The sequence below is a fragment of the Apostichopus japonicus genome, chromosome 19 (assembly GCF_037975245.1).
Source record: "Apostichopus japonicus isolate 1M-3 chromosome 19, ASM3797524v1, whole genome shotgun sequence".
NCBI lineage: Eukaryota > Metazoa > Echinodermata > Holothuroidea > Aspidochirotida > Stichopodidae > Apostichopus > Apostichopus japonicus.
In genome coordinates, this window is record NC_092579.1 from 27,110,784 (window position 1) to 27,138,612 (window position 27,829).

General features: G+C 37.1%; 3 protein-coding genes across 24 annotated transcripts in view; 1 reads left to right on the forward strand and 2 right to left on the reverse strand.

The window, feature by feature from the left end:
* Positions 1-755: 755 nt before the first annotated feature.
* Positions 756-14,856, reverse strand: LOC139959433 (uncharacterized). Of its 20 annotated transcripts, XM_071957048.1 has the most exons (11): positions 13,825-13,949; positions 12,010-12,356; positions 8,208-11,883; positions 7,402-7,481; positions 6,641-6,706; positions 6,325-6,358; positions 5,589-5,684; positions 4,960-5,035; positions 3,056-3,657; positions 2,661-2,671; positions 756-1,750 (listed from the first exon to the last, which is right to left on the reverse strand). In XM_071957048.1, the coding sequence occupies exons 2-3, from the start codon at positions 12,158-12,160 to the stop codon at positions 10,166-10,168; spliced, it is 1,869 nt and encodes a 622-aa protein (XP_071813149.1). In that variant the 5' UTR covers positions 12,161-12,356; positions 13,825-13,949; the 3' UTR covers positions 756-1,750; positions 2,661-2,671; positions 3,056-3,657; positions 4,960-5,035; positions 5,589-5,684; positions 6,325-6,358; positions 6,641-6,706; positions 7,402-7,481; positions 8,208-10,165. The 20 variants fall into 20 exon arrangements, 16 of the variants coding, with proteins under 16 accessions (XP_071813149.1, XP_071813148.1, XP_071813151.1 ...); XM_071957047.1 differs by having other exon boundaries at positions 756-2,671; XM_071957050.1 differs by lacking the exon at positions 13,825-13,949 and adding an exon at positions 14,305-14,856 and having other exon boundaries at positions 756-3,657.
* Positions 14,102-25,211, forward strand: LOC139959435 (uncharacterized). Of its 2 annotated transcripts, XR_011790113.1 has the most exons (3): positions 14,102-14,238; positions 14,868-16,419; positions 25,092-25,211. XR_011790113.1 is itself a non-coding variant. In XM_071957064.1 (2 exons), exons 1-2 carry the CDS (start codon positions 14,158-14,160, stop codon positions 16,176-16,178), a joined length of 1,392 nt encoding a protein of 463 aa, XP_071813165.1. In that variant the 5' UTR covers positions 14,102-14,157; the 3' UTR covers positions 16,179-21,462. The 2 variants fall into 2 exon arrangements, 1 of the variants encoding a protein (XP_071813165.1); XM_071957064.1 differs by lacking the exon at positions 25,092-25,211 and having other exon boundaries at positions 14,868-21,462.
* Positions 21,481-27,829, reverse strand: part of LOC139959432 (sorting nexin-14-like) — a 32,332-nt gene continuing 25,983 nt past the window's right edge. For both annotated transcript variants that reach the window (XM_071957045.1, XM_071957044.1), the window contains 9 exons: positions 27,596-27,666; positions 26,595-26,640; positions 26,342-26,471; positions 25,117-25,210; positions 24,514-24,584; positions 23,625-23,720; positions 23,197-23,288; positions 22,338-22,394; positions 21,481-21,549 (listed from right to left, as the gene is read on the reverse strand). In XM_071957045.1, coding sequence (XP_071813146.1) covers positions 21,496-21,549; positions 22,338-22,394; positions 23,197-23,288; positions 23,625-23,720; positions 24,514-24,584; positions 25,117-25,210; positions 26,342-26,471; positions 26,595-26,640; positions 27,596-27,666 — 711 coding nt within the window. In that variant the 3' untranslated portion in view covers positions 21,481-21,495. The remainder of the gene's footprint in view (positions 21,550-22,337; positions 22,395-23,196; positions 23,289-23,624; positions 23,721-24,513; positions 24,585-25,116; positions 25,211-26,341; positions 26,472-26,594; positions 26,641-27,595; positions 27,667-27,829) is intronic.

Genomic DNA, 27,829 nt, shown 5'->3' on the forward strand with positions numbered 1-27,829 from the left:
AGTTCCTCCTCCAATGAAGTTTGAGAGTTAGTTTTGTTGACCTTGTGGCTGTAATACCAAAGTTAGTTGCAAGCAGCTGTGGATAATTACTAACTATTTTATGGTGCAGTGTGAGGTGCACTCCAGTATTAGAATTAACAGATACTATTAGTTTGTTACCATACAAATGTACTTAAAAATGTACATCAGTACACATGGCTTATTAACTGAGTAACTGGGTTTCAATTTAAAATCAAAACACAAAGGTAAAGCCTATAATGTCAGAACAACTTTAAAGTGTGAGTCTTCAACAAGTTGTCCTTTTCTTATGACCATTTTAAAAGTATATTCCGTTCTTGGCATTGCCCAGGAGAGATCTTTCTGGCAATTTTACTTACTAAATCTTACTTCCGTAACAAAGTAATAGCATGTTGACAGTGGATGTGACCAGGGAAGGGGTGTGAATGGGGGGGGGGGGAGGACTGGGAGAAGCTTAGCCGCACCAGTTGGAGGATGATAGGAACAGAGACAGATTGAGAATGGGATCAGGATAATATTTTGGTATAGACTTTTCCAGAATAAGAAACTTTATTATTGTCCTATGTAATGTAATGTAAATAAAATCTTTCATAGCGCACTATGCGTGATGCATCTGTGCGCTTTACAAACAATCTAAAAATACAATGCCAATAAACTCAATAACTAGCAAATCACTCAATTTTTTGAAACTGGGAATTTCTCAATTAATGAAATAGTAACTCATATTGAAGCCACGATTATTCAAACAAATTTATTCATTTTACATCTTTCTCCATTGCAGCACTTCAGCACTCTTACCACAACAAACGCATTTATCTATAACAGTATTTCTTCTAAACTCTCATACATATTATATAAAGTGATTCCTGGTATTAAACCATCCTCTAATACTGCATAATACAGATAATTTTCTTGTCATATATGTCATGGATGCGCTTCAATTTGTTATAGTTTCATGAAAGCATCAATATTACTGGATTATTAGGATGTAGAAAATAAATCATTGAAGCAAATAATAAGCAGTTACATTTAGTTTAAATGTTAACTTGAAGTTAGTTGTAATATTGGTATGCATATATTAATACATACTTGGGAGAACGGCACAACTTATACCTGTATCTTATGCTGTAACTTTGAAATCATTCAGACCAAACCTGAAATACAACCCTCAATCAAGCCAGGACATCAGCCATTTCGTTATTATGAAAGAAAAACTTATTATAAAACTTCCTCTCAAGTGCAACAACTCATTATAAGCAAGGACAACAGACATTTCCAATAGAACCTTAGCATAAAAAGTGAAAATCAATGAGGCAACAGGTTATTTGGAAGGTTTTTTCTTAGAGTGTGGAATAATTCTAACATACTTTTGCAGCTGTTTATCCTGTGTGAACATCTTATGACACATGAAACAAAAGAAATGCTCTCGGTCACCTAACTTGATTTTATAATGTTTGGACATCTTCGATTTACAGCAAGCACATGACTTTACCAAAGTAGGCGATTGTGCACTTTTCTTTCGAATGGCCGACTGCTTCTTAGAAAGATTCAAAGCCTCAACTTGTGTCTGCTCATCTTGTACGAAGTTCCGAATGACTTCCTTAGCATGAAGGACCACCCTGGGTATGAGGGGTCAGAGGTAAACTTTGGTGGTGTAGTGATGACCTGGGTCATTGACTAACAGAAACCACAGGGTTGTTAACCTCTGAAGTGAGGGAGGTGGACTTAGCCCCTGATAGGAAAGCAAGAAAATGACAGTTGATCAATGACATAAGCCCCCACACAAGCTCTCTGAAAATCGATACTCATTCTAATAAAAACTTTCCTTTGCATTAAACTAAACATATAAGCTGTTTACATTTTCAAAACATCATCCCAAAGAATAGCTGAAGAAAGAAATTTCTCTAAATATTAAAAAGTAGATTTTTTTTTGGACAGGTAGCTAGAGTAACTTTACTGTAGGGGGAGACAGCGATTATCTGGTAATAATAAATAATATTTAACATTTACAAATTAATTTTGATCTTATTTCATGTTTTAATAGTAATACTTAATAAAACTGTGGTTAGGTTAGTACATATAAATATGAAATGCCATAAAATGTAACCCTTTCATAAACATGCCTTGTAACAACTAATGATTTGTCATCCAACCTATTTCAAGTCAACATATTAGAATATTGAAACAGTGAATCCGTGATAATTTCAGAAACACATCTACAACTCTGTCATAACAAGAATGGTGTTAAAATCACAGCTTAGCAACTACTGTCATCAACAACCACACATTTTTTTTATCATGCTGCAATATTTGAGCAATACAGATATAAAGCTGAGGTTTTGGATGGGAGTGATGGTGTAGTTGTTAGCAGGAGTCATGGTAAGTCCTGTTGATTGCAGCTAAGAGGCAGTTAGATACGTTAGTATGAAGAATACAGAACAAAACAATAAATGGAAACCTGTGACACAAAACAAAATAAAAGAGTACAATTCTTGTAACTATTCAGAGACTATGCTTATGCTCATGGTAAGATGTAATGTGAACCACCAACTGGGTATAATCATGATATTACAACACTGTAATTGAAACAACATTTTAAAGATGTGTAACAATGAGCAGAACTCTGTTCATGGCCAAACTACCTGTTACATCTCTTTTAGTTGGGAGGGCGTTGTGGTCAAGTGGTTAAGGCAGTGGACTTGTGATCTAAGGATTACAGGTTCGAGCCCTGGCCAGATCATTGCGTTGTGTCCTTGGGCAAGGCGCTTTATCTCCATTGCCTCTCTTCACCCAGGTGTATAAATGGGGACCTGCGAGGTAACTTGTAAATATAGTTGCGTGCGCCGGTTTGTGGCTGCACCCTATGGGAAGTCCCCCGGGGGACACGTGGTTGTGGTGCACTGTGGTGCCCCAGGAGAGATTGATTGAACTGTGCACACTTTGGTGTGTGGGTGTGACAAGTTACCAATGACCAGGGGTTAAGTTGTAAAGTTGTGTGAGGAGGCATTAGCCTCATACAAGACTGTAAACCTTCAACTTTTTAGTTGGTAAGCCTTTCCTCTTGGATGATGATCTGGTTCCAGCTGCAGGCTGTAAACTCACTGCCTCTGGGATACTTGCAGGCGCAACATCTGATGGTTCTGCACCCCTGGAGGGGTAAAGTCTCTTACGCTGTTGTCTCAATTTATCACCTCTAACAATATCCTCTTGCAATGGTTATGTGTCAGTCTGCACACTATCAATACTACTATAACTTGTAAAAAGCCGGCTCTGGTTAGCGAGTCTCTCGGCTTGAGCGAGCATTGCTCTAAGGTAAGTGGAATAATTTGGTTCGTCAAAGGGTGTTTGGCACTGTTCAACATGACTACCTTGTACTGCAGGCATAACCCTTACAGGTGGAGGAGAAGGATAACTTGAACAACCAGCCGTGGGACTTTGTAACTGACTCTGTTTGTCTGCATGGATGTAGTCAAAGGCTTCATTTTGTTCGGTAGCCGGTATGTTGTGATGTTCCGGTACCGGCGAAAGACTTCGACTGAGTGAAATAGCTTCTTGGATATTCAACATCAGGGTGTTGGGTGCTGGTGTCCGTTGTGGTCTTAATGCCACAGGTAAATGGCACCGATTCATCATGTGCATCTATATGGTGAAAAGAAACAAATTCTACACAACTCAACATCATATTTAAGTCTGAGTAGGGCATAAAAATATGCTAAACAAATGGGGCTAATTCGTAATAAATTTGCATTGTGTAGCAGTTGTAGTACACATAACAAGTAACAACACAAATCCTGAAGGCTTTGTGATTCTTGCCCATATAATATGCTTCAAATTCCACCTAACTATCTGACTTATCAGTTAAATTTGTCCAAGAATTAAGTGTGAACCTGAAAAGATCAGAGATTTCCCAGCTCTTATATGTAGCACTCGTTTGTAGGCATCTACCAATTAATTCACTGGTAAGGATTTTCAAATATTGAGGTTTTTTGACAAAATGTTTCAATATCCAGAAGAACAGTCTTTCTATGTGAAAAATAAAAACACAGATGTTTAACCTATGAGCACATGGACATTTTCTTTTACCTATTTTGAGCTAGCAAATCAGCTCTACTACCAACCATCCCTTTAATAATTGTTATTAATGAATGAGAGCTCCATGACATTGTTTAAACACTGTGAAACATTTTCACAACTTACTGTTAAAGCAAAAGACATCTAGTATATATCACTGAGAATAAGGCCAATTTTAAGACCATTGAGATAACCGGGTGATCCATTAAGAAAATCTTGCAAGGATCATTTGAGATAACCTATTGACCCTTGAAGCTCAGAGAGTAAAAACTGAAAGAGATGGCCATTTGAGTTTGTTTATAGAACCCAACACAAGAATATCTTTGAAGATTTCTTTCCTGATTGGCTGAAGAGTACTTCAGACCTATTGTATATTGAGCCCCTTTACAAAACTGAATGCAAATTAAATCTCAATCATGCCTTTGTTTGTAAATAGGAGCACACTCAAAGTAGGTCAAGAAAAGGCCCCTATCTCCTTTTCTGCCATTTTAATTACTTGTTACAAAAAATTTAGACCGTAAATTTTCCTCAAAATGAGCTAAATTTGAAGACTGGTCACATGTCTTCCACAATTTCTGCAATATCAGACATAAAATACTTTATATTTATGAAAAAGATGGCTCCAAACTTGAGGGAAGATTTAAGGCTCTTAAAATGCAACCTGGATTTTGTTGCTAGGTGTGGCCATAACCTAGCAACCAAAAAGTTTTAAAAGTTTTTATGCCCAATATCATCCTTTGAGACATGTGGCAAAGACACCATATCAATTTCAGGCAATTCTGAGAGGGTCAACATGGGGGCCTATGTTGATTTGGCATGGATTGACCCATATGTCAAACAGTTTATTATAACTGATTCCTTACAACTAACCTGAAGATGAACTCTTCTGGTTGTTCTTGTTGGCTGCTAAAGCTCCTTTCATCTGGCTTCTCAGTCTTGACAGAAACTAATGAACAGCAAAAACGATAAAAAAAAACAAAAAAAATTAACTATGACTTCTTAAAATAGAGGATAACAATGATGGTTGTCATCTCAAGGTTACAACTGATAAACAAACATAAACATAACTTTCTCCTATTGTTGAGATTTGTTTTTTTAACAGATATGTTCTTCTGGTAAACAGCTAGAGCAATGATCATCAGATCAGTGATAACCTTGTGATCTCTCTGCTGGATGAATCCTAACTTCTGAATATGCAACAACCACATCAGCTGGTGTACTGATCATCAAATTCAGTTTGCTATTGAACTCTCCTCATTCCATAACAAACACACCTATCCCCTGAATGAACAGAGTTCAATATTTTATACAACTCAATGATTGAACGAGATATGAAGCTCAGAGTACAACCATTAACTTCTTTGCTACAAGCTTGGTATTAAATATTAGTAAAACTTGATATTTTTGTCTCCGTTTATTGCTGCTTTTTGATAGAATGATATGGAAAACCAATGAATAAATGAACTCTTTTTTCTCCTTAATATTTTCTTAGGTCTTACCTAATTATGTTTTCTTGTCTGCAGGAGCACAGACATCAAGTGAATCCAAACTATGGTTATCAAGAATCTCTTGTTTGACTTGGACGGGACTGGACTCTGTAATGGAAACACACCACATCCATTTCCTTGGAGAGCAATGCATGTACAGTACTATATCTCTGGGAATCTCGAAGCAACTTTTACACTCAACATTTCTCCATTCTTCAACGGAACTATGAAACACTTGTTCAAGTAATCAATACAGTGAGGAGAAATTTGCAAGGAAAATACGAATGAACTAATTTTATGTTTGTATCAAACTTGAGAAAATCAAACATGAGGCACATTTTTTTAAACACCACTCAAAATTGAATTTAGTCAACCTCATTGAACATTGATGGGTATGTAACCAATCAATTTATTTCCCAGATACTTTTACATATTAGGCATTAACAACATGTTACAAATGAAATAAAAAAATGAAATAATAGCAAATCTAATTCTCAATATGTTACAGTCTGCACTTCCTCTAAAATTTCATCTATGCAATTTTTATCGGGCACTGCAAAGAAATTGATGAATTGGTTCTTAAATAAATAATCATTTATTTCAGTAAGCTAATAAGTTGGAAAAAAATCAAATCAAAATGAGAATAAGAAATAAGAGAAGTATGATATGAAAAACGAGAAATATGAAAATCAAATCAAAACTAAACAATAGCAAACCTAATTCTCGAGATGTAACAGTCTGCACTTACTCTAAAATTTCATCGATGCAATCTTCTTTAGGCACTTCAAAGAAATTGATGAAATGGTGAGTTAACAGACAAAATTATATCAATATTACTGAAGTTCTCAAATACAAATATACCATCAAACTGTAACAGTGTACAGATTTAGAATTTCACAAGTTTTGGTTACCTGCTCAAAATTGCTAGTCAATAAAATATTTGGCCTCATAGAACATTGATTGATGAGCATGTCACTAATACATTTATTTCCCAGACACTTTTCCATATTAGGCATTAACAAAAAGTAAAAAATCAAGACAGAAAAAAATCAATAATAGCAAACCTAATTCTTGAGATGTTACAGTCTGCACTTCCTCTAAAATTTCATCTGTGCAATCTTCTTCAGGCCCTACAAAGAAATTGACAAATTGATTTTAAATAAATAATAATTTTTTACTTCAGTAAGAAATAAGTTGAATGGAACAAGAAAGTAAACACATGTTACAAACAATGATAAGTTGTGATAATTAATGGGAACAGTTGACAGACAAAATAATATCAATGTTAGTGAAGTTCTCAAATACAAATGTTGCATCAAACTGTTTCAATGTACTGATTTCGAATTTCACAAATTTCAGCTACTTGCTAAAAAGTGCTAGTGCATTAATTTACTTGCTAAACCATATTCCCACTGGCATTTCCCTTAATCATAAAATACCCAACATGTGCTTACTGGTAGAAAAATGCATGTGCCTTATTTCCTACTGACAATTGGCAAGTATCCTCTGGCATTTAACCAGTCAATAGCATGCATTCAGAGGCTTGCATAAACCCAATCCATCATAAAAACAATAGAAAAAATCCCACTGTGGATGCAAGTGCCTGCTCAAATATGTCAAAATGCCTATAATACTTTACCTGATAAAATACATGTAGATAAATGAGGCAAGACGAGGTTTGCAAAGTCCAAACCTAGTTTAGCTAAAGCTTACTCCTGGAATTGACAAAATAAAGTCGGAAATACCAAAGCTCTCAAGATCATATATGCATAAAATAACTTTTACCACCAATACGATTCTGATTTTCACTGTCTCTTTGGCTTACCTTGTCCTCCCATTCCTCATCTCTGAATAGCTGGGAATTATCCTCTAAATGTGACTTGGAGTAGCCATTTAGATGTACTTCTGAAATAAGAGAACAATTGAACAAAGATAATCTTAAAAGTTTCTGAAAACTTGTTTTCTGTCCAACATGTCCAATGTTGTCCAATCTGTTGTCCAACATGTCCAATCTGTCCAACATGACTAACTGAGCTGAAAGAAGCATCTGAATACAATATGAAGCTCTTTCATTTCCAGATTATACAATATATATATATAATAGCATGTTCAGTGAGTCTTTTTTCGTTATATAACACACTTCTCCCACCATATCAAGTATATTTTCAGGTGATTTATACCAGAAGATATAGTTTCGGGGTGTTTTGAGGCTTAGGTGTCCGAACTTCGAAGAGTCCATGCTACTAATGATAAAAAGTCTATTCATGAACACAGAGATGATTAGACATGCTCATCAGCAAGAGATTCAATGCAACTTATTTATTATGTCTTTCGACAGCAGCTTATTGCAGCACGAAACGATTGAGAACCCACACCAAAATTATTTTGCCTGCATTACAGTGTGATGATGAGTGTGAGGCTACTTTAAGGGCCTTGGTCTAGTCTTACTCTTAGCCTAGTTTTGTTGGTGGCCAATAGGGCTGGGTAGCATGCATAGTATACGACCGTTTAACACATTTTGCTTTCCTACTTTCCCGAAACGAAATAAAAAAATATATTTTTAGTTTATAATACAGGATTGATGCATATACTATTGATTTTTAAAAAGAATTAAAATATTGTCTTTTGTACTTGCAGTATACCACAAAATATATTTGATGATATTTCATGGGCAGAATACGACCGCATGAATGCAGAATTCGACCAGCATTATTCACTATTCGACCACCTAATATATATACATGAATAATGATGTTAGCCTGTTAATTTATGGCCAGCCGTTTTCTCTCTTTAAACCATTACCAAACTATGAAACAAAGAGGGTGTAGCAGGGAGGGAGGGGCTTAGGTAGGGAGGAGGTTAGGTACATGGGAGGCAGACCCCCACTTTTTGCTACACTTATTTCACAGTGAAGATGACTTTATGTGCCCCCCTCCCCATTGGAGATAAAAGTTTCAGAAAAGAGAGATCGATACAGAATGTTCAAGTAAGTTACTTGGCAGTGCACTCCTTTCCCCACTTTGCTTTACCCCCCCCCCCCATTGAAAAATGGACTCCGTCTTCCCTGTATAGTATGCTATTATTTTACCAAAATATGAAAATATTTGTGCTTGGTTCATCAAAAATATCGGTATTTCTATTCTTTATATTTTATGCCTCTATTGTTTCACGTTTTTATTTGTTACTTAATGCTTATTGAGTAATTAAGGAGTATAGTTTTCTCCATTTTCCTGGTAGGAAAATCACGAGTACATGTATGCTCATATAAAAACGGAACTGAAAGACATCAATACACTTTCAATTTTATTGAAAATAATAGCTGAAATATGCAGAGAAATATTGGAACAAAACATTAACTGTACGTTAAGAAAGAGATATCAAGTATCAAAAATTCAGTGCATAGGCCTATAATAGGTCAACTTTGATCTTAACGAAGATCAATTCAATTTAAAGGTTCATATGTATAAAAGTTCATATGGTAAATGGAAATGAAATGTAGTAATATTGAATTATTGATGAATACAATTATCATATAGTAAAGAGTTTTGAAGAACAACCGACACATTTTTCAATCAGTAATTATAATTATTCTGATTTGTAATTCTGTTTGTTATATTGAAAGGGATATGCCATCAAAATGGAATACAGCTGCAAAGTTTGGAAAGAATATCATTGGAAGAAATTTGCTATGCTTAATAAAAAAAGTCAATTATTTAATTAATATAAATTGATTGAATACCCCCATTATATAATTGCAGAAAAATGTGATGAAAGAAAATTATTAAAGATTTTTTGCATATCAAGTATTGTGCATATCAAAGGAATTGGAAATTTCAAGCATTTAAATTAATTTCAGTAAGTATATGCATTTCAATTAATTGTACAGAAAATGTAATATGAATGATAAAATATAAAACGGAACCTGTTTTTTTAAAACACCAAGTTTGACAATAATAACAATAACAACAAATGATAGCATTCATTTATAAAAAGTTTGCATAACAACGATGAATCTGAAATTTATTGCACAACGAAAATGTATTATGTACCAGTATGTTTAGACTAACATTTATTAATAACCTGGCAAGATACGTACACAGCGGTAAAAAAATGACTTTCAAAAAAGAATGAATGAAAATAGAAAAATGATATATATTGAGGTGTAAAGTTTATTGCCAGTATTTGTTCAGGAATGTAGAAAGTAAAATAATTGCCAGTAGATGACTAAAAACTGGAAAAATAGAAACAAATGAAAAAGAATTTTAAAAAGCAAAATAGGTGTGGAAGAATAAGGAATTACTAGCCACCAGTGGTGGATTTAGGTGCATACCCCGCCCCCTTGAATATCAAACGTGGGTTCCCTCATACTCAATTCACTATATCGGGAACAATTGTTTGTCTACAGACTTTGTGCCACTTTTTAACATCATAGCTCCCCCTACCACCCACCCCTTATTGACTTCGCGCACAGTGTTCGAAATCTGTGAAAAAAAAAATCAGAATTTGCTATGATAAAACCCATTTCAAACAGTGCTTACGCCCCCCCCCCCCCCACCTTACAATTCTCTCAATGTGCCCCTCTCAATGAACTACTTTTCCATGCAATGGTCGCACTGCCATTCCAGTTCACTCAGCTCAGTGTCAGACAGCTCTGCTGCATCCATTATATCTGTGCATTCCTTGTGGAACCATCTCTCACAAAATTCGCAACCAATCCAGTTACCATCGTCGTCCTCGTACGGCTTCTTACATTTTGCACACATGTTTTCATCAATTTCTATCTGCTCATCTACTTCCTCGGTCGTGCATTTTCTTCGTGGTGTTTTCTTTGTGGCTTCATTCTTTGCAGCTCTTTTTTCACGGTTTATTCGCTTGCGTGTTTCTTCGATTTCTTTTTCCCTCTTTTTATCCTCCAAGTACTGAATAAATACTCTGCCGGATATGGCATGAGGGAGCAGCTTACGTTTTCCATTTTGAGGGCGACCTGGTTGAGCGGTGGGGTATCTCAAGTGTTTATCAAGTGCCTCACTTACGTTTGTTCGCTTTTTCGCCGCTGGAGATGGAGTAGTGATGGCGTGGTGATGGACGTCAATGGTATTGCTACCAGTTGCTGCCTGGACGTTATCGGTATTTATACCAGTTGCTGCCTGGACTTCATCAGTGGTGTTGCTACCAGTTGCTGCCTGGATGTTGTTGGTGTTGCTACCATCAGCTTGGAGTTTAATTTTTTTCCATGCGTTGTATAAGGTATCAGTGTCAAAATCGTAGCCTTCGTTTAGGCGTCGCTTGAATAGCCATACCTTTTCTTCCATCATGGATTCTTCTAACACTCTAAGTACCATCTCATATGCTGTGTTACTCTTCTTGGCTATACTGCATCCTGCTGCAAGGACGGCTGTCGTACCTGTTTGGGGTGTAGAGTCAGGACTCTTAAGAAAGATACTTGATGGTATCAGCTTGTCCCTGTCAAATCTGCCAGAGTCCAGAGGGAAAAGACCAGCTGATTCGAAACCGTTATTTGCGTTTTTCACCGTACTGGCGCTTTTCCATGCCCCCACGAATACTGATGCAAACTGCACTTTAGTTATAGTCTGACCTGCATGGTTTGCTTTCCATATTTTGGTGTGTATCTTCCATGCAGATTTGAGGCTCTTAAAAAGTGATAAATCACATGGCTGCAATACGTGTGAGGAATGTGCCGGTAAGCAATAAAGGATCACCTCATTTTCGGCACAGAAGGTGGCCGTAGCGTAACTCACATGAGACGAGTGGCCGTCAATGAAGAGGACTATAGGAAAAGGTATCGTTTTTTGCTGCACCTCCGGAACAAAGTGGTTAGCAATCCACTCATAGAAGACCTCACTGTTCATCCAGCCATTTCCGCTTCTCCCAACACACCACGTGTCAGGGGCACCGTCGAGTGGATTGTACCGAAATCTGGTGTTTGGAAAAATCAGCATAGGTTCAATGTAGAAACCAGCCGCATTCATACACGCTAAGACCGTTATCTGGTGCTTATCACTGTTACTAAACTGGTACACATTTTTGGTTCCTCGTGGGGCGAGAACCTTCTCTGCTTTTCCTGCCAGTGGAAAACCGCTCTCGTCACAGTTGAACAGACGACGGGGATCACTAAGGATTTCTTCACCATCTATTATTTCATCAGATGCCATGAATTCTTCAAGCTTTGCAAACCACTCTTCCAGTTTACTGCTACTTAGCATTGCCCTTTCCTTCCCCAGAGCCTCGCCTGCCCTCTCCGAAAGTTTCGGGTGACGTCTCATAAACGCTCTTACCCACTGAGGACCTGCAAAAGAAGAATACGTTTATTAATATTAGACTGAAAATGTGTTGTGAATCTTCTTGAAGTTTAAGATCTCTATATTTCATGGGCCCTGGTTGACTTTCTCCACCCACTCCCTCGTCTAGTTACCTGGCATATTGTCTTTAAAGGGGTTTTTTCTCCCATCGTCATCAAGTATTTTCTTGACCGTTAGATATAGCTCTCTTCTGGTTTGGCCATAGCCTATCCTTGACATACTTAATAACCATTTTTCCAACCGCGTCTCTTCTTCAGGTGTCATTACTGGTTTTGGCCCGTGTAGTATAGACGGGACGTCTGCCACTCAACTTATCCAACAGGGTCGTCTTGGGAATGTCGTACTGTTTTGAAGTAGCTCTAACACTATTGCCCCCATTTTGTATTTTATTTAAGGCCTCTACCAGATTTTCTTGTGAATAGGCCCTGTAGGGAGGTCGTTGCCTTCGAGCTCTCAACATCTAAGAATACAATATAAAGAAGAATTGCTCAATTATATTATATAATGGATATTACTATGATTGTCTTCATCATAAATTTCATAAAAAATAGTACATAACGTTTGTGTTGCAATTGGAGGGGGGAAATTTGGGGAGGGGAGGGGGGGTTGGGGATGACACTCTATTTATCAATTTTTGCGGAATACATTTTGAAGAGAATGTAACCTCGAAAAGCCTTTCGGATAACACTCCATACTAATTCATACCGTTGATAACAATCAACAAAACGTGTGGCCATTCTAGAATATCTAGCAGATTAAAATAACTAAATGATTCACATCATGATCCTAAATCAATATTTAACATGTGAAATTAGTTCATTGAGTTTGCTTTATCCTAAAAAGTTCTTAACCGAGTAGGAAATGAACTGTTTTCGAATGGTCGAATAAAAAACATGATGTATTTTTATGGTTTAAGTATTCGACCGCACAAATTTTACTGCGGTCAAATATTGGATAGCTCCATAATTTTATAATCTATTATTCGACCTCCCACCAAAGTAGAGGGCGTCAATCATTTCATTGAGTTTTCTTGGCGGCAACAGACGTATTTAAACTAGCTTGTAATTGTGACGAAGTTTCATACTTAAAAACGGGTGTTTGGCGGGTAAAAGGAGGTACTAACTAACCATAAATTCTTATAACACAATTTAAGAAAAGCTAGTGAGTGAAAAGTTGTACATACCTCGAGTATTTCAGATCCAAAAAATTCTTGTTTTTCGCGCCACTAGGTAACACTTGTAAGTGATATGAAGGCAACGGTTATAGCTGTACTGTGTTGTACAAGTATATATAGAAATTTGGCTGCTTACGTAGATTACGTAATGAATACTAATTAGCGGACGAATAGTGGATATAGGTCAAATAATGTGCACGTTACCCTAGGCCTAATTTACAGTAGGGCGCCCTTTTTAAGTTAAACCAGCTGGGGCGTAAACTATTCATATAGGCTAGGTCAAGTCGCCAATGACCCTTTGAACTGGGCTAGGCTACATCATACATGCATTATATTCGAGACTACGGATAATGGAGTAGGCATATGGTATCACTATCACTCTCCATTTCACATTATTAGTAAAATGGAAAGAAGTACTCTAATTTAAAAGTGATACATATAATCGTGATACACAGCCCTGTTCAAGGGCAAGTAGTTATTAAACTGCCAGCTCTATATGCCTCCCCAATGATACAACGTTACGCATGATCTAATACTACTACTAGACCTAGGCTTTGGGCCTCTAGAGGCTACAGGGCCTTCGGCAACAATTAGCTTAAGCCCAAGTTACGCAATAGGAGTATGTCTGTTAGGCATCTGCCTATGATGAAGTAATGAAAGGCAACTTTCCCTTGCCTCCGTATATTGCGTATCTTTTCACGAGAAAGTTGAAACCTATAGGCTATACACAGATTATCTTCAAGAGAATGCATACCGGTTTCAATCAAATCTCTGAATTCCTTGAACACCACATACTTCCTTGCTTCATTTCGAAATAAACGAACAATTATCATTTTGCCCGCTTCGTTTGCACTTCGCCTGCTTGCGCGACTTTGGCTGTATCAGCTTCGCAGACGACATCGATATGATAATTACTGCCACTACTATGGACCAATTAGGAGTCCTGGTTTCTATGACATAATGTTTTTACGCGATTAGGAGAGTAACTTGGAAAGGGATTGGCTGAAACTTCTACCTGTATAGTCAGTAGTGCCAAGTTCGGCATACTGCGAAGATCGGCCACCCTTAAGAAACACACGATTTCACCATGACAACCTATAGCAACAGCCAATTTCACGAAAAACTACGAAGATACAGATACTTTCTCTCCAAAATGACCCGTGTGCGAGTAAGTACTTACATATTTGTCAATAAAAGGAAGTTTTCATTCTCCAAAACACACTTAGAGTATTACCAATAAGGTCAGATGCAATGTTGAAGCCTAATTTCAGCTTTTTCTTGTCCCTCATCCCGCCGTAATCTTTCCTTCTAATGAATTCTGTCGTCTGCGTCATGGAACAAAGGTCGTAGTGCAAACAACATACAAATAGGCGGAGCCTAAGCTGTTTTGACACCGCCCACAAACAATCTTACTTAGGAAATTAAAGAGACCGTTCATCCATTTTTATTCAGTTAACAATCGTCCAATGAAACATTTGGGATATGACCTAGAAAGTCCAAGAAAATGCGAGATATATTCATAACGGGGAAAGGGCAGAGTTATAGAAACATAAACATGTTTATTGTGGATAGGTCCTGAGCAATTTGTACACAGGGTCGGGAAGGGGGGGGGGTGGTCTGGGTCTTGGTAGTTCGTCATATTTTTTATTTCTAGACAGGATACAAGATTGTCATTCGATCATGCATGGTCCCAAAAATGTGTTTGCAGCCGACATCAAATTTCAAAGCTTCTAACGTTAAAGTTGTCAGTGCAGGATGAAATCCTACCAAGAATCTTATATTTTTGTTTTGTTTTAGGAAAAGAGATACCGACAGTATGAGGAGAAAAACATGATCAGGGCCTTGCACTTAGTGAGGAACAGAAGATGGGCAGTGAGGAAGTCTGCCAAAATATGCGGTGTGCCAAGGAGCAGTCTTCGTGATATAGTGAGTGGGCGAAGTAAAGTTGGCATGCAACAAGGTGCTCCAACTTTATTTACAAAGGAAGAGGAGAAGCTTTTAGCTGATCATTCGAAGTATTTTGCAAAAATCGGTTACCCACTCGGCAGAAAGCAGTTTTTACGCCTTGCCACAAACTCTGCTATCTTTGCGGGCAAGAAACCTGACGGGAGTCAGCCGCTTACCGACGCTTGGCTCCAACGTTATCTAAAGCGGTGGCCAGAGCTAAAGTTAACCAAACCACAGAAGCTGGGGATAAAGAGGGCACATGCTATGTCAAGAGACACCGTGGACAGTTACTTTAATGAGCATGTTCTTCAACCTCTTGACAAGTGTATTTTCAGCCCTTTGAAATCCCACTACATTTCTGAGTGTGAAAGACATATGAGAGAAAACCCAGGAGAAAAAATAACGCGATATAACATGACAAAACTTATTTCGCGGAGTTATACAAAGGCATTTTCACCATCAAACCTATTCTCTGCCTTCAAATCTACAGGAATATTTCCAACAAACCAAAATATTATCAGAGAAGCGCATTTCAGTATTGCTGAAAACTTAAAGAAAACAGCAGCATCCCAAAAGGTACAAAAACCTGCTTCAACGACACGCAACAAAGAAGTCCCAGGAAAACTAGCTGAATATTTGCAAAGTCAGCTACCAGCACCTCAACCTCTTTCGAATCAGCTTAAAGCCAAACGTAAATATTCTTACCGTCCCGGAGGCGTTGCGATTACAGAAGATCGAATTCTTCTAAAAATACGGAAAGTGGCCGATGACAAAGAAAAAAGTACAAAATCTAAAAGGTCTAAAGGAAAGAGTAAGCTGGATGGAAAGAGTAAACTGGATGGAAGACGTAAATTAATTACAACAAGTGACACCACCAGCACAGGGACAACTGCAGCAATACATCTTCATAGCCCCACACTTGGTGTAAACCCTCCAATTACAGAAACAGAAACGGAAGAGGAAAATTGCTGTGTTTGTAGGAGATTTTCACCCCCAGAAATGAGAAATATTCTTCGAACTGAAATAAAATTTGTAGACTGGGCACAGTGTTGTGCTTGCCCTCATTGGGTCCATTTACAGTTCTGCACGAACAAAACACAAGCCGATCTAACTCATTCCCAACTGTTTTACTGTCCCCATTGTAACATTCAAGAAGAATAAAAAGCTTTTTTTTTAAAAAAATCAATAATCACTTTGACATCCAAAATTAACTCATTACCCCTTTAATGACAGAGATCTATGAAATCTGTTATGATTACTCAAAGAGCAACTGCGCCACCAATTTTATCACCAGCGCCACACTGTGGGCTGGGTGTCCGAAATTCGCAATACTCGAGCAAAGAATACCAGTTCCACAATCACGAAGAATCTTCTTGGAATACAACGTGAAAACAGTTTGCAGGTAAGAAAATTTGGCCGTGTATCGTACTATAACAAACTTCTCCCACCATAGGAAGTATATTTTCCGGTGATTTATACCAGAAGATTTAGTTTTGGGGTGTTTTAAGTCTTAAGTGTCCGAACTTCGAAGTCACCATCCTACGAGGTTGAAGGTCAGATTACATTCTCTTTGGTGTCAAATCAACACTGAATTAAACACCGACTAGCTAAATCCAAAATGTTAACACCGGAGTTTTTGCAGTGTACCCATAATGTTCAGGCGCGTATCCAGGGGGGTGGGGGCGTTGGCGCCCCCCGGGTAAGGAAAAGAGGAGAGAAAAAAGACAAGAAAAAAGGGGAAAAGAGGGGGAAAAGAAAAGGAGGAGAGGAAGGAAGGGTAAAGAAAAAGAAGAAAGAGAAAAAGGAGAAAAGAAGGGAGTAGAAGATAAACGCCAAGACCTCGGGAAGAGAAAGAGGAACAGTCATAATTACAGCCCTGACCCCTATTATGTACATAGGGTAGCCAGTGACAGATGGAGTATTACAGCGGGTTGTGCGCCTCACCCTACCCCTTACACCGACACCTCCATTTTTGACGTTTCCATTTTTCCTCTCTCACTAATGTATCTATATATATATATATATACTATATATGGTCTATCATAACCCGTGTGTGTGTATGGACGCCTTAAACAATTGTTACAATTGTGCTATGGAACCAACTATGGCTGGTCTTGAACTCGAACGAGTCGTCGGGGAACATGCATTTCGGGAAGGGGGCGATCGCCCTCCCGCCGCCCCCCCCCCCAGCAAATTTTCTTTACGATATCGCTAGTAATTTCAAATAGACAATGCTTAGATGCAACTTACAAGGCCTGGGAAGTGTCATTTCCAGCGATCTGGGAGACATTGTTGGCCAAAATTTTCTTGGTGCCAACCCATGGTGGCGCTACGCTTAGATAGTTTGCCTACAGGCTTCGCCCCTCCCTTGGCAAATTACTTGATATACACGCATGTTCGAATTTGTAAAGCAAAGAGCAGATATCACATCATATCAGTGAGCATGAAAATGCACGTTCCAGGATGAACAGCCTCAAAACTGTATATGTGTGTAGTCAAAGGCGTAGCTAGGAGCCCAATTGGATTTGGGGGCTGTAACGACTTGCCCGAAACATATAAGCAAAATTGTTTGCGCGCTTCCAATTATATCAAAACTCTCTTTTACAGTAGTAATGGCGAATTCGTCGGCCAAGCTTAGAACTTTATTTTAATTACCAAGGAGATAATTTTTAAACTATTCATTTCCTTAAGCTACTGTACATTGCTATTTATTTTTCTTTCAGTAGGTGCCGGGAAAATTCTCAGCATATTGCACAAATGTTCAGGGAGAATTTGGTTGGGGGGGGGGGGGCGGCATGTAGTGTTCGGTTTCAAAATATCTGATATCGGAAGTATCTGGTATTTTTCATTTCCTTCAACAAAGTTTTATAATTGCCGTTACAAAAGGTTTTAATATTTCTACACCAATAAATTAACTTATTTGGTGTACAAATATTAAAACCTCTTATAACGGATGCTATAAAACTTCGATATCATAAAAAAATACAAAAAACATGCTGGAATATTTTGCGCACAGTTTCATTGAATGGCCTCTAGTAAAAGAGATGTCGCTAAATTCAAACCATAATTGAGGGCTAGATTTTTCGTAACATTTCATCATTTTAAAAGCTTCAATTAAATCTCCTCTTAGTCTTCTGGTGGATAATGTGGTGAGATTTAGAGCAGAAAGTCTTTCATTGTATGGCAAATGCTGCAAAACAGGTATCATCCTTGTAAATCTTCTCTGTACTTTTTCAAGATAATCTATATCACCTTTTAAATATGGGTTCCAAGCTTGAATGGCAAATTCCAAGTGTGGACGAACAAGAGATTTATAAAGTTGCAACATTAATTCATGTTCCTTTGTTTCAAAAATCTGTAAATCATTCCCAAAATCCTGTTGGTGCCTTTTCACACAGGCAACAACTTGTGTATTTAATTTGAGAGAGCTTGAAACAATAACACCAAGATCCTTTTCTTCATTCACTGTCTCTAATGGCTGACCATTCATAAAGTAGTTGAAACGATGATTATTATGACCAAAGTGCAGAATCTTACACTTGCTAACATTAAATAACATTTGCCATTTCTCAGAATGTAGATGCAGTTTATAGATATCCTCTTGCAAAGATAATGCATCGTTTTCATCTTCATGATCCTGGTAAAAACTTTAGTGTCATCTGCAAATTTTAAACCACGGCTAGAGATTTTCATGATGAAAGAGTACCATTTAAAGCCACTCGCTGTATTCTACCATTAAAGCCAGGCTGAAATCCATGCATTCACTGATCCAGAAATACTATGAGCTTCAATTATGTGACACCTTATCAAAAACTTTAGCAAAGTCCAGATATACAACATCAACTGGATAACCTTTGTCAACTTCATTGGTAACATATTCAAGAAAAGTCAGAAGATTTGAGAGAGTAGAACGTCCTTTAGTAAATCCATGTTGTGTATCCTTTAATAATTGATGATCATCCAAGTGTTTAATAATAGCATTCTTTATCAACATTTCCAAAACTTTACAAGCCATGGATGTCAGATTTACAGGACGATAATTACATGGATCATGCTTTGAACCTTTTTTGAAGATAGGTATTACATTAGCCTCACGCCAATCATCTGGGACAATACCTTCATCCAGAGATTTGTTAGATAATTTGGCAAGAGGGCTAGAAATTTCTGGAGCCATGGACTTTTAAAATGTTATCGTACACATTATCAGGTCCTGGGGCTTTGTTTGGCTTCAAGCTCTTAATCTTCTATTTAACATCATCATGAGTAAAGCACAGACCTAACAATACTTCCTCACTTCCTCTTGTAAAAACACGATCTGGCACTGGTAAATGTTCAGTGGATTCATGATGTAAACACCGACGAAAAATATTGATTCAATATACTTGCCATAGATTGATTGTCAAACACCACATCACCCTCTGAATTATGAAGAGGTCCCACAGTATCCTTAGTTTTACATTTTAAACGTACAAAGGAATAGAATGTCTTTGTATCTTCTTTAATCTTATCGCCAATTTTTCTCTCAAACTGCCTTTTAGGCCTTCTTAATTCTGTTGTAGCTTCATTAAGAGCTTTCTTATATTCTGACTCTGCTGTCTTTGTTTGTAACATTCTGAATAGTTTCCATTTCTTGTACTTTCTCTTGCACACTTGAAAAGCCTTGTAATCCATCCAAATTGGCTTTTACTTCTTTTTCTCCAGGGAACAAAGTCATCCATTGCCTTATTCAAAATCATCTTGAAATGGTTCCACATGTCAACATATTCAGACCATCAAATAACTTATTCCAGTCAATACTTTGCAGATATCTTCTCATCCCATCATAATCAGCCTTTCTAAAGTCTCGGAACTTGTTAATCACCTTTTTAAAATTCACTTGAATCAAACGTGACTATATTGTGGTCACTAGTTCCAAATCGTTCCATAACATTAATATCTTCTACCATCCCAGGTTCAGAACTGTAAACCAAATCCAGTACAGAGTCACCTCTTGTTGGTACATAAACCACAAGCAAAAATCTGGTCAAAATCAACTCCAGTATTTTGCTAAACATTTTGCTTTTTCTTTAGCAGCCTCTGTTGAATAGGATGGATTGATCCTGCTAGTTATTTACAAAAAAATGTACATTCCTTCCAAAAGACATTCCCTGCAACTTGATTCACGAAAATACAGTTAATTTGTGCAATTTAACTCTCAATGAATGGATACTTGAAAGAATAGCCTACTGTGTGCAAAACTATCGTTAGAAAACATCATAAAACACACATGAAAATATTCACATATTTTCTATTAAACAAAATATCAGCTATCAATCATTATTTCAAGCAATGATTTTCAGAAATGTTTCTGACAGTTTGATCCTAATTATTTTTTACAACAACAATGCCAAAATGTTGGAATTCAATCAAAAGAAAATCCTTTGCGAACAAAAAAAATCTTTTGTTCTTTCCTTTGTGAACAAAAAAAATCCTTTGTGAACAAAATCCTTTGTGAACAAAAAAAATCTTTTGTTCTTTCTTTGAACAATCTTTTGTTCTTTAGTAATGTATTTGGTGTACCACTGGAACAGATAGTGTCTTCAGTCAGTTTAACAGCCACCCAGTATTGCATCTGACCAGAATTAAACAAACTTCGACATTATACTGTCTATGTACCTTTTTCAGGCAATAGTTCCAACAGGTGTTGGGTGGGCGTAGGGATGGAAGGTTTTGAGTGTGTGGGTGGCGTTAATAGCTGGGAGATATGGGTGGGGGAAAGGTGGGATAGTCATGGCAGGGGTCAGGAGGTTTTTGGTGGCAACAGGGACAGGGTTAGGTTTTTTTTTTCCCCCTCTTCTCTTTTGTTTGTTTCTTTTTTAGAAACATACTGTATGTATAGTTAAGTAGGGAGTGCTACTCATTATGCCATAGAGGTTTTTTAGAGCAACCCCTTTCACTTTTTTCACATTTTTTTCATTTTTTTTTCACATTTCACATTTTTTCACATTTCACATTTTTTCACATTTCACATTTTTTTTCACATTTCACAGTTTTTTTTCACATTTTTCACATTTTTCAGAATTTGTGACAGGATTGACGCTTGTTGTTGTTGTGATATTAGTCACTATACTTATTTTACTCTACCAATATCTTTTTTTCTGAAAGGATTTTAACTGCAAGTCTTTTTAATGTAAGTGCCACACGATGTAGCCTTCGAAAACCTCCAGCCTGCTAAATATTTCACGTTTAGCTACATTTGGATATTTGCTTTAAGTCTTTCTTGCTTAAGTCGTTTCTTGATATTTCTGAATTGGTATTAAAAGCAACATGTTTTTAGAAGTTGAATAATAATTTCTTGCAAAAATGACTACTTTTGATTTCCTTTGACACTGGACGTACAGCATCAATAAACTTATCATAAAGTACATTGCGACAGCCACCGAGTTGAAGCCTCCAAGAGATAATAATCTTTCAATTCTTGTAGTGGTCTCAGCATCTTTCAATTCTTGTAGTGGTCTTCGTCGTAAACTGTGAAGGATTCGCCCATTTTGTCCTGAACATGAAAAAGAAAGACTGTCACAAGATCAAACGAATTTAACACAAACTTGCTTTCAAAATATATTTTAAAAGTATTTAAAGGAGGAATTAAAAATATGTCTTGAGGAATGAAAGTGGAAAGAACATGTCATTACAGACAACAAATTTTCCTATTAGATCAAATAAACCAAGAGCATTAAAAATGGCTTTTAAATGATCATACTGTGTATGAAAATGTGAAATCATAATGGAAAAGTTATTGCTGGCATTATCTCTTAGCTGTTTAATTTGGACAATACATGAGAGTTATATTGGCTTAGAAAATTGGCCTGGAAGGCAATTATGTTATGATGCAAAAATAGCCACATGTTTATGTGAGAGAAGCGGAATGACTTATTACTTGCACTACAGGTCAATTGGTTATCCAGGTTACTGTTTTTATTCATTTTAGAAGTTTTTTAATAATTCTGTAGACCACTTCAGATGAGAACACCATAGATTTCTCCTGAATGAAAGACCCATCTAACTTTAGCAGGCTATGAGTGGCACCCCCAACCTCCCAAGCTGGTAGATTTTATTGCTAAAATTTTATTGCTAATGCCACTGCCTTTATCCACACAACAATAGCACTGTTAGAATATGACATGATTCACTGAAACATGATACAAATTCAATAGAACAAAGGTATAAAATCTTTTGCTCACTTTGACAAAGTTATTCATATTTCTTTCAGATAGTGAACTCTGGTGAAATGATATACTCCGGTGTTCACTTTGATAGATATCTCTGCAATAAAATACTTACATCGGCCAACTCTGGGAAAAGTTCTTGGGCCACTATATCCAATAAAATATAAGCCAACTGTAAAAATAAGTAAACATCAGATTAAATGCCTTGAAATTAATCAAATCCTCCATTTTAAAATTCTTTTCATGGCTTTATTACTGTGATGCAATTATTATATTATTAAATTTTATGTTTTGGGAGACATTCCAAAATTGTTCTAATGCATATTCTTAATAATTTATTACCATTTAGTTATAAACGTGTAGGTATGGAAATATTACTAAACCTGCTACGGCAGTCATAACAGTGGTCACACACATGTCATGCTTATCATTGGAGGCACTGAATACAAAATGGTCAAATTTCCCAAATGCAAACAAATGACCAAACACATTGGCTTTATCTACAGAATAGTGTTTGGTATAGATTTCTAGTAAGCTACTTGAAGCTATGGAATGTTTGAGAGGTTCTCGAAAATTATAGCTGAATTTTGCATTTGGACTGTAACATTTGTTCACTTCGATGAAGCCATGTTATAGTTGAAACCCGAGTTAACTGAAAATCCTCTCCGCGTTAAGAGAGATTTATGTAGTAACAATAATTTGCCTGTTACTATATTAGTAATCTAATACAACATTTTAGTGCCACACAAATGAAGTAATTTTATGTAAATTATTTAATTTATGTAAATTATTTAATTTATGTAAATTATGTTAATTATGTTTTGGGTTAAAACATCATGCCTGCCGGTAGACTACTGTAACACATAACACTATACTTATGGCAACTTTAACAGTAGTATGTATTACCATCAGATTATGACAAATTTGATGCATAATAAAACATTTGAAAAAAGATGAAGCCAAACTTTACTCACATGTTTGTTCAGTTTTGGACATTGTAGGCCATCAAAGATGACCTTAAAACCTGCTATGAAATTCTCCTCACCGAGAATCTTACCCAGAATATCTGAAACAAATATTGGAGGGAAAAACCAACAAAATTTGTAAGAAGAAAAAAACATCATGGACTTGTCACAGAGGATATTAATCAACATTCCCCTCATTTGATCAAATTTAAATTTTCTCCACAAATTTCATTATCCATATAATTATTTGGAGTAAGAAGAAGAAGAAGAAGAAGTAAAAACACAACATAGAAGAAACCATAAAGAAAATTTGTGCAGCATAATAACCTAGCTCCTGGTTTGGCAATTCAGGTAGGTATTAAATTGGCAATGTAAAACGTTGGTACTGATACCAGTAACCACTTAAAAGTTGAAAGTAAACGCCACATCTTCAATACCTGGAAAGAAGTCTATCATCTGCTTGAACGCTTCGTCTTTCCTCGTCTGTTTCTCCGTGTCCGTTCGTGGAGGGTCGTCATCGATGAATAAAACCTCTAAATTGAAAAAACAGCAAAATTGAAACAGTTTATTTCATCTGAGGTTTTATACTGAAGCATTTGAGCCCTTTCTCTCCCTTCCCTGCAGAAAACTCCAACTTTGCCCAGAAGAAACCCCTCCCCCCTCGCTGCACAAATCCCACTCTCCAAACGGAAATGCGCTTGAAAATATAAGTAACATAACATGCATCATTCCAATTGCATAATCAAGTCCCACCATCCTTCCATCCCAACCGATCAGCTATTAAGGAAACACGGATGGGGGGGGTGGGTGGGGGGATGCATAGTTTACCTTGTTCAATATCAAGATGGTAAGACAGAGTTAAAAGGTAAAAATTAACAGTGAGCCCTCTGGCTTTTGCTTTGTGATTTAGTTTAACCCTCACGCCTTCAGCTATGTGAATTTTTTTTGCAAATTTTCAAATTTTACCAATAAATTCCAATGGAAAGACTTTAAACAATCCCTTTAGAAAGACAAAAAATATATTATTATTATAATATTAATAATATAATTTTGATGTGTTCATGGTTAGCTTGTAGCAATGTTATTCATTTTGTGTTTAGAAAGAGGATTAAAATTGTGATTAAACACATGATTACACATGTTACATTCTGACAGCAACTGCAGTGTGTATCAATATGGAAACCTGTGTTTAAACCAAAATTCACAAATTTATGGAAAATTAGAAATTGCATAAACCAACGTACAATTACATAAGAAAAATATGTGGGATCGACTGTGCAATAAGGTCTTTTAAATTAAAGACATGACAACTGATTTGATTTTTACCTGTGAGTAATGTGATGAGCTTCTCCATTTCTACCTCACTGGCCACTAAATCCATCTTGTAGGATAGGTAACTGTCAAGAGTGTAGTAATGTAAACCATATTAGTCAACAAAGGATAGGATAGGAAGGTGTGGGGTGGGGGGAGGCAGAAGGGAGGAGGAAGCATTGCAACTGGTACATAACTTTAGGAATGCTGGAAAGGATGACAATTGCACTAACTATGAGAGGTCTCACAAGTCACAGGAGAACCTGTCGTTTGCCAAAGATATACGGATGGTTCCACAGGCAAGAAGGAATCGGTGATCAACCAGAGTAGTTACAGCTGTGGCCAAAATCTGAGGGTGGGGAGCAGAGGGGTTGGCTGAGGTGGGGGGGGGAAGGGATCCCTATATCTGGTTCTGAAGAAACACATTTGGATGAGAAACATCCTTCATTGGTTGACTTTGTTTTTAAAGGAAAAATATAAAATAGATACGCAGGTTTGTAGTAAAAACCATAAAATCTTGCACATGAATATGGGGATTATCTCTCAATTATAAAATATTTGAATACCTTGAAAAACATTTAAAAAAAATTCAGATAAAGAAGATTATGGGATACTCACTGGTCGAGGAATGTCTCCAGAGTGTTCTTGGCTACCTTACGAATCAGAAAGAGTATATGGTGCATACCGGATGAAATCTCAAAGACCGATCGAGCTGCAAAAAAAGGTAAAGTAAATGTCAACTTCATGAGCCAAAATACACCAATTTTAATATTTTACAATATAACAAATTATGCCATCTTTCACTCGCAACTGTGTAACCTGTTTCTGTATTCCTGTTATATCTATTTCTTTGTTTCCAAATAGGCTTCAAAAACAAAACACTAAAATTTGGAACAAAAAACATACAATTTTTATTTCTGACTATAGTTTGACAACTAGACTGAGACTTGTTTTGGATCCAACTGTTGAACCAATTCTCGATTTTTCACCTCCTCCTTTAGTGAGCTATTAAATGGTATACTCCACACCAAGAACTCTTGTGTCCTACACATTTATGGTACAATTCTATTGTTTTGTAGGCAATCCTTTATATGTCTTGCCTTCTTTCGTTCTTTAATGATATACTTGGTGTACCACAGGAACAGATAGTGTCTTCAGTCACTTTAACTAGCGACCGAGTATTTTATCTGATCGGAATTAAACAAACTTCGACATTATAACGCCTATGTACCTTTCTCAGGCAAAAGTTTCAAAAGGCGTTGGGTGGGGATAGGGAATGGGAGGTTTTGGGTAGGTGGGTGGGGTTACAGCTGGGAGTTATGGGTTTGTCATGGGATAGTCATGGCAGGGGTCGGGAGATTTTGAGTGAGGTCAGGGGTTTTTTTTCTCTTCGTTTTTGTTTGTTTCTTGTTTAGAGACATATATTTATGTATATTTTCATTGTATATTTTCATTGTTAAGTATAGGGAGTGCTCTACTCGTTAAGCAATAAAGGTCTTTTATAGCACTTCCTTTCACAACTCTTTGTATGTTTGTTACTTTATATGTGCTTATTATTATCACCTGAATGTTGCGATAACACAAATAAATAAATGAAACGAAATGTGAAGAATTTTTAAGAATCTCCGAAGCCTAGGCACTAAACTCACTGTTGATAGTTTGCAGGTGTATTCAAAGACAACGGGGTGAACTCAGACCAAAGTTACATTATATTTCCTGGGAATGAGTTGCTATAAAGCCCTATGGATATTGAATAAAGTACCCTTTGATATAAAGTTCAATTCTAAAATGCCATTACTCCATCTTACTTGACAGTACAAAAAAAAAGAAACAGTAGCCTTACCAATGTAGAGTATGTAATCGAAGATTCCATTCACCTCTTGGAGGTCACCAGATGACCTTTGACCTGGCATCTCCACCGTTGACCTGTCAAACATCTGGCAAGCATTGTTCCCATGGACGGGATCGGATACCTACGACCAGAAAAAGTTGACGCTTAAATACTCCGGTTCATTGAAAGCTCTAGGTGCGTCTATCAATGGCTCGAAAAGATACATTTTGCAATTTTTAATTATTTTATTTTTGTTTTGTCTTACCATGTCTTTAATAATCTTCTCTGGGTTAGCATCCTCTGTAGGATCTCTGGAAACAGTAAAGAAATAAAAATGAAAACAAGTAAGATAAACCTATTAATAAAAACTGAGAGCAAGCCAATAGACTTAGTATTTTGCTGCTTGAACATTGTTGACATTGAGGTTCTATGCGCAAATGCGGCCTAAGATGCAGTTCACCCACACTTTGATTTTGGGGATATTGTATAAGATTTCACTCTTGGATAGTCTGAGAGCCATTGGTTCTTATGCAGTCACTGACACAGAAGAAGCAAAATACCTTTAGAGACTACTTCAGCACAGTTCCCCTGAGCAAGTTATTCACCACCTCAATCAAGATCTGCTTCATCCCGAAGATCTGGAAATCAGCCATTACCATCGTTATACCCAGACCTCACCAAGTAACTACAGCCCGATAACCCTTCTCCCTGTATTAGGAAAATGCCTCAAAAAATCACCAGCGACAGACTATCACGCTTCATCTGACACAACCACATCCTGCAAAATGGTCGGGCCGGGCGGGCCTCAGAAGAAATTGTAGCACGACAGATCAATTATTCCACTTCATACAAGACACCAAGAAACACGGGACTCCATACCATGGCAGCCCTTCTTCGACACAGACAATGAACATCGGCCACATGTGGTATGAGGGCCAACTACTCAAACCCCCAAAAATACAACATACCAACAATGCTATCGTCGTCCCATCCTGTTGGGAGACAGGTGGCAGGAGAGAGAGCTGTGGATGCTGTCGTGAAGCTGATTAAGAGTCATTTTCATTTGACCATTTAGGCTGAGAGCCGTAGACCTACTTCACCACCTTGGGGGGGGGGGAGGGTGCATGTTCTACCTTTCTTTTCCAGGATGCCAAGATGCATGAGAGGTCCATGTCTTAATTGCTATCAGTATTGTACTTTCAAATCCTTTCCAGTAGATGCTGTCCCTGCAAATTCTTTTCTGTGATATGTTTGTTGAACACTTACCCTGGTTTAGGCTTCGGTTCTTCCACAGAACTCAAGAAAGACTGCAGGAATGGTTCCAGATGTTGGCCCCGCTATCACACAGAGAGAGAAAACTTAATAAGTCATTTTGATACTCTTTAATCATTGGGCAATCTCTGTACATAAATCGTTCCTTTCTGGATAATCTTGCAGGACGGATATGAATATTAATATTCAATGCTAACTTAGTAATTCTTGCAGGTAATTCCTGTATAT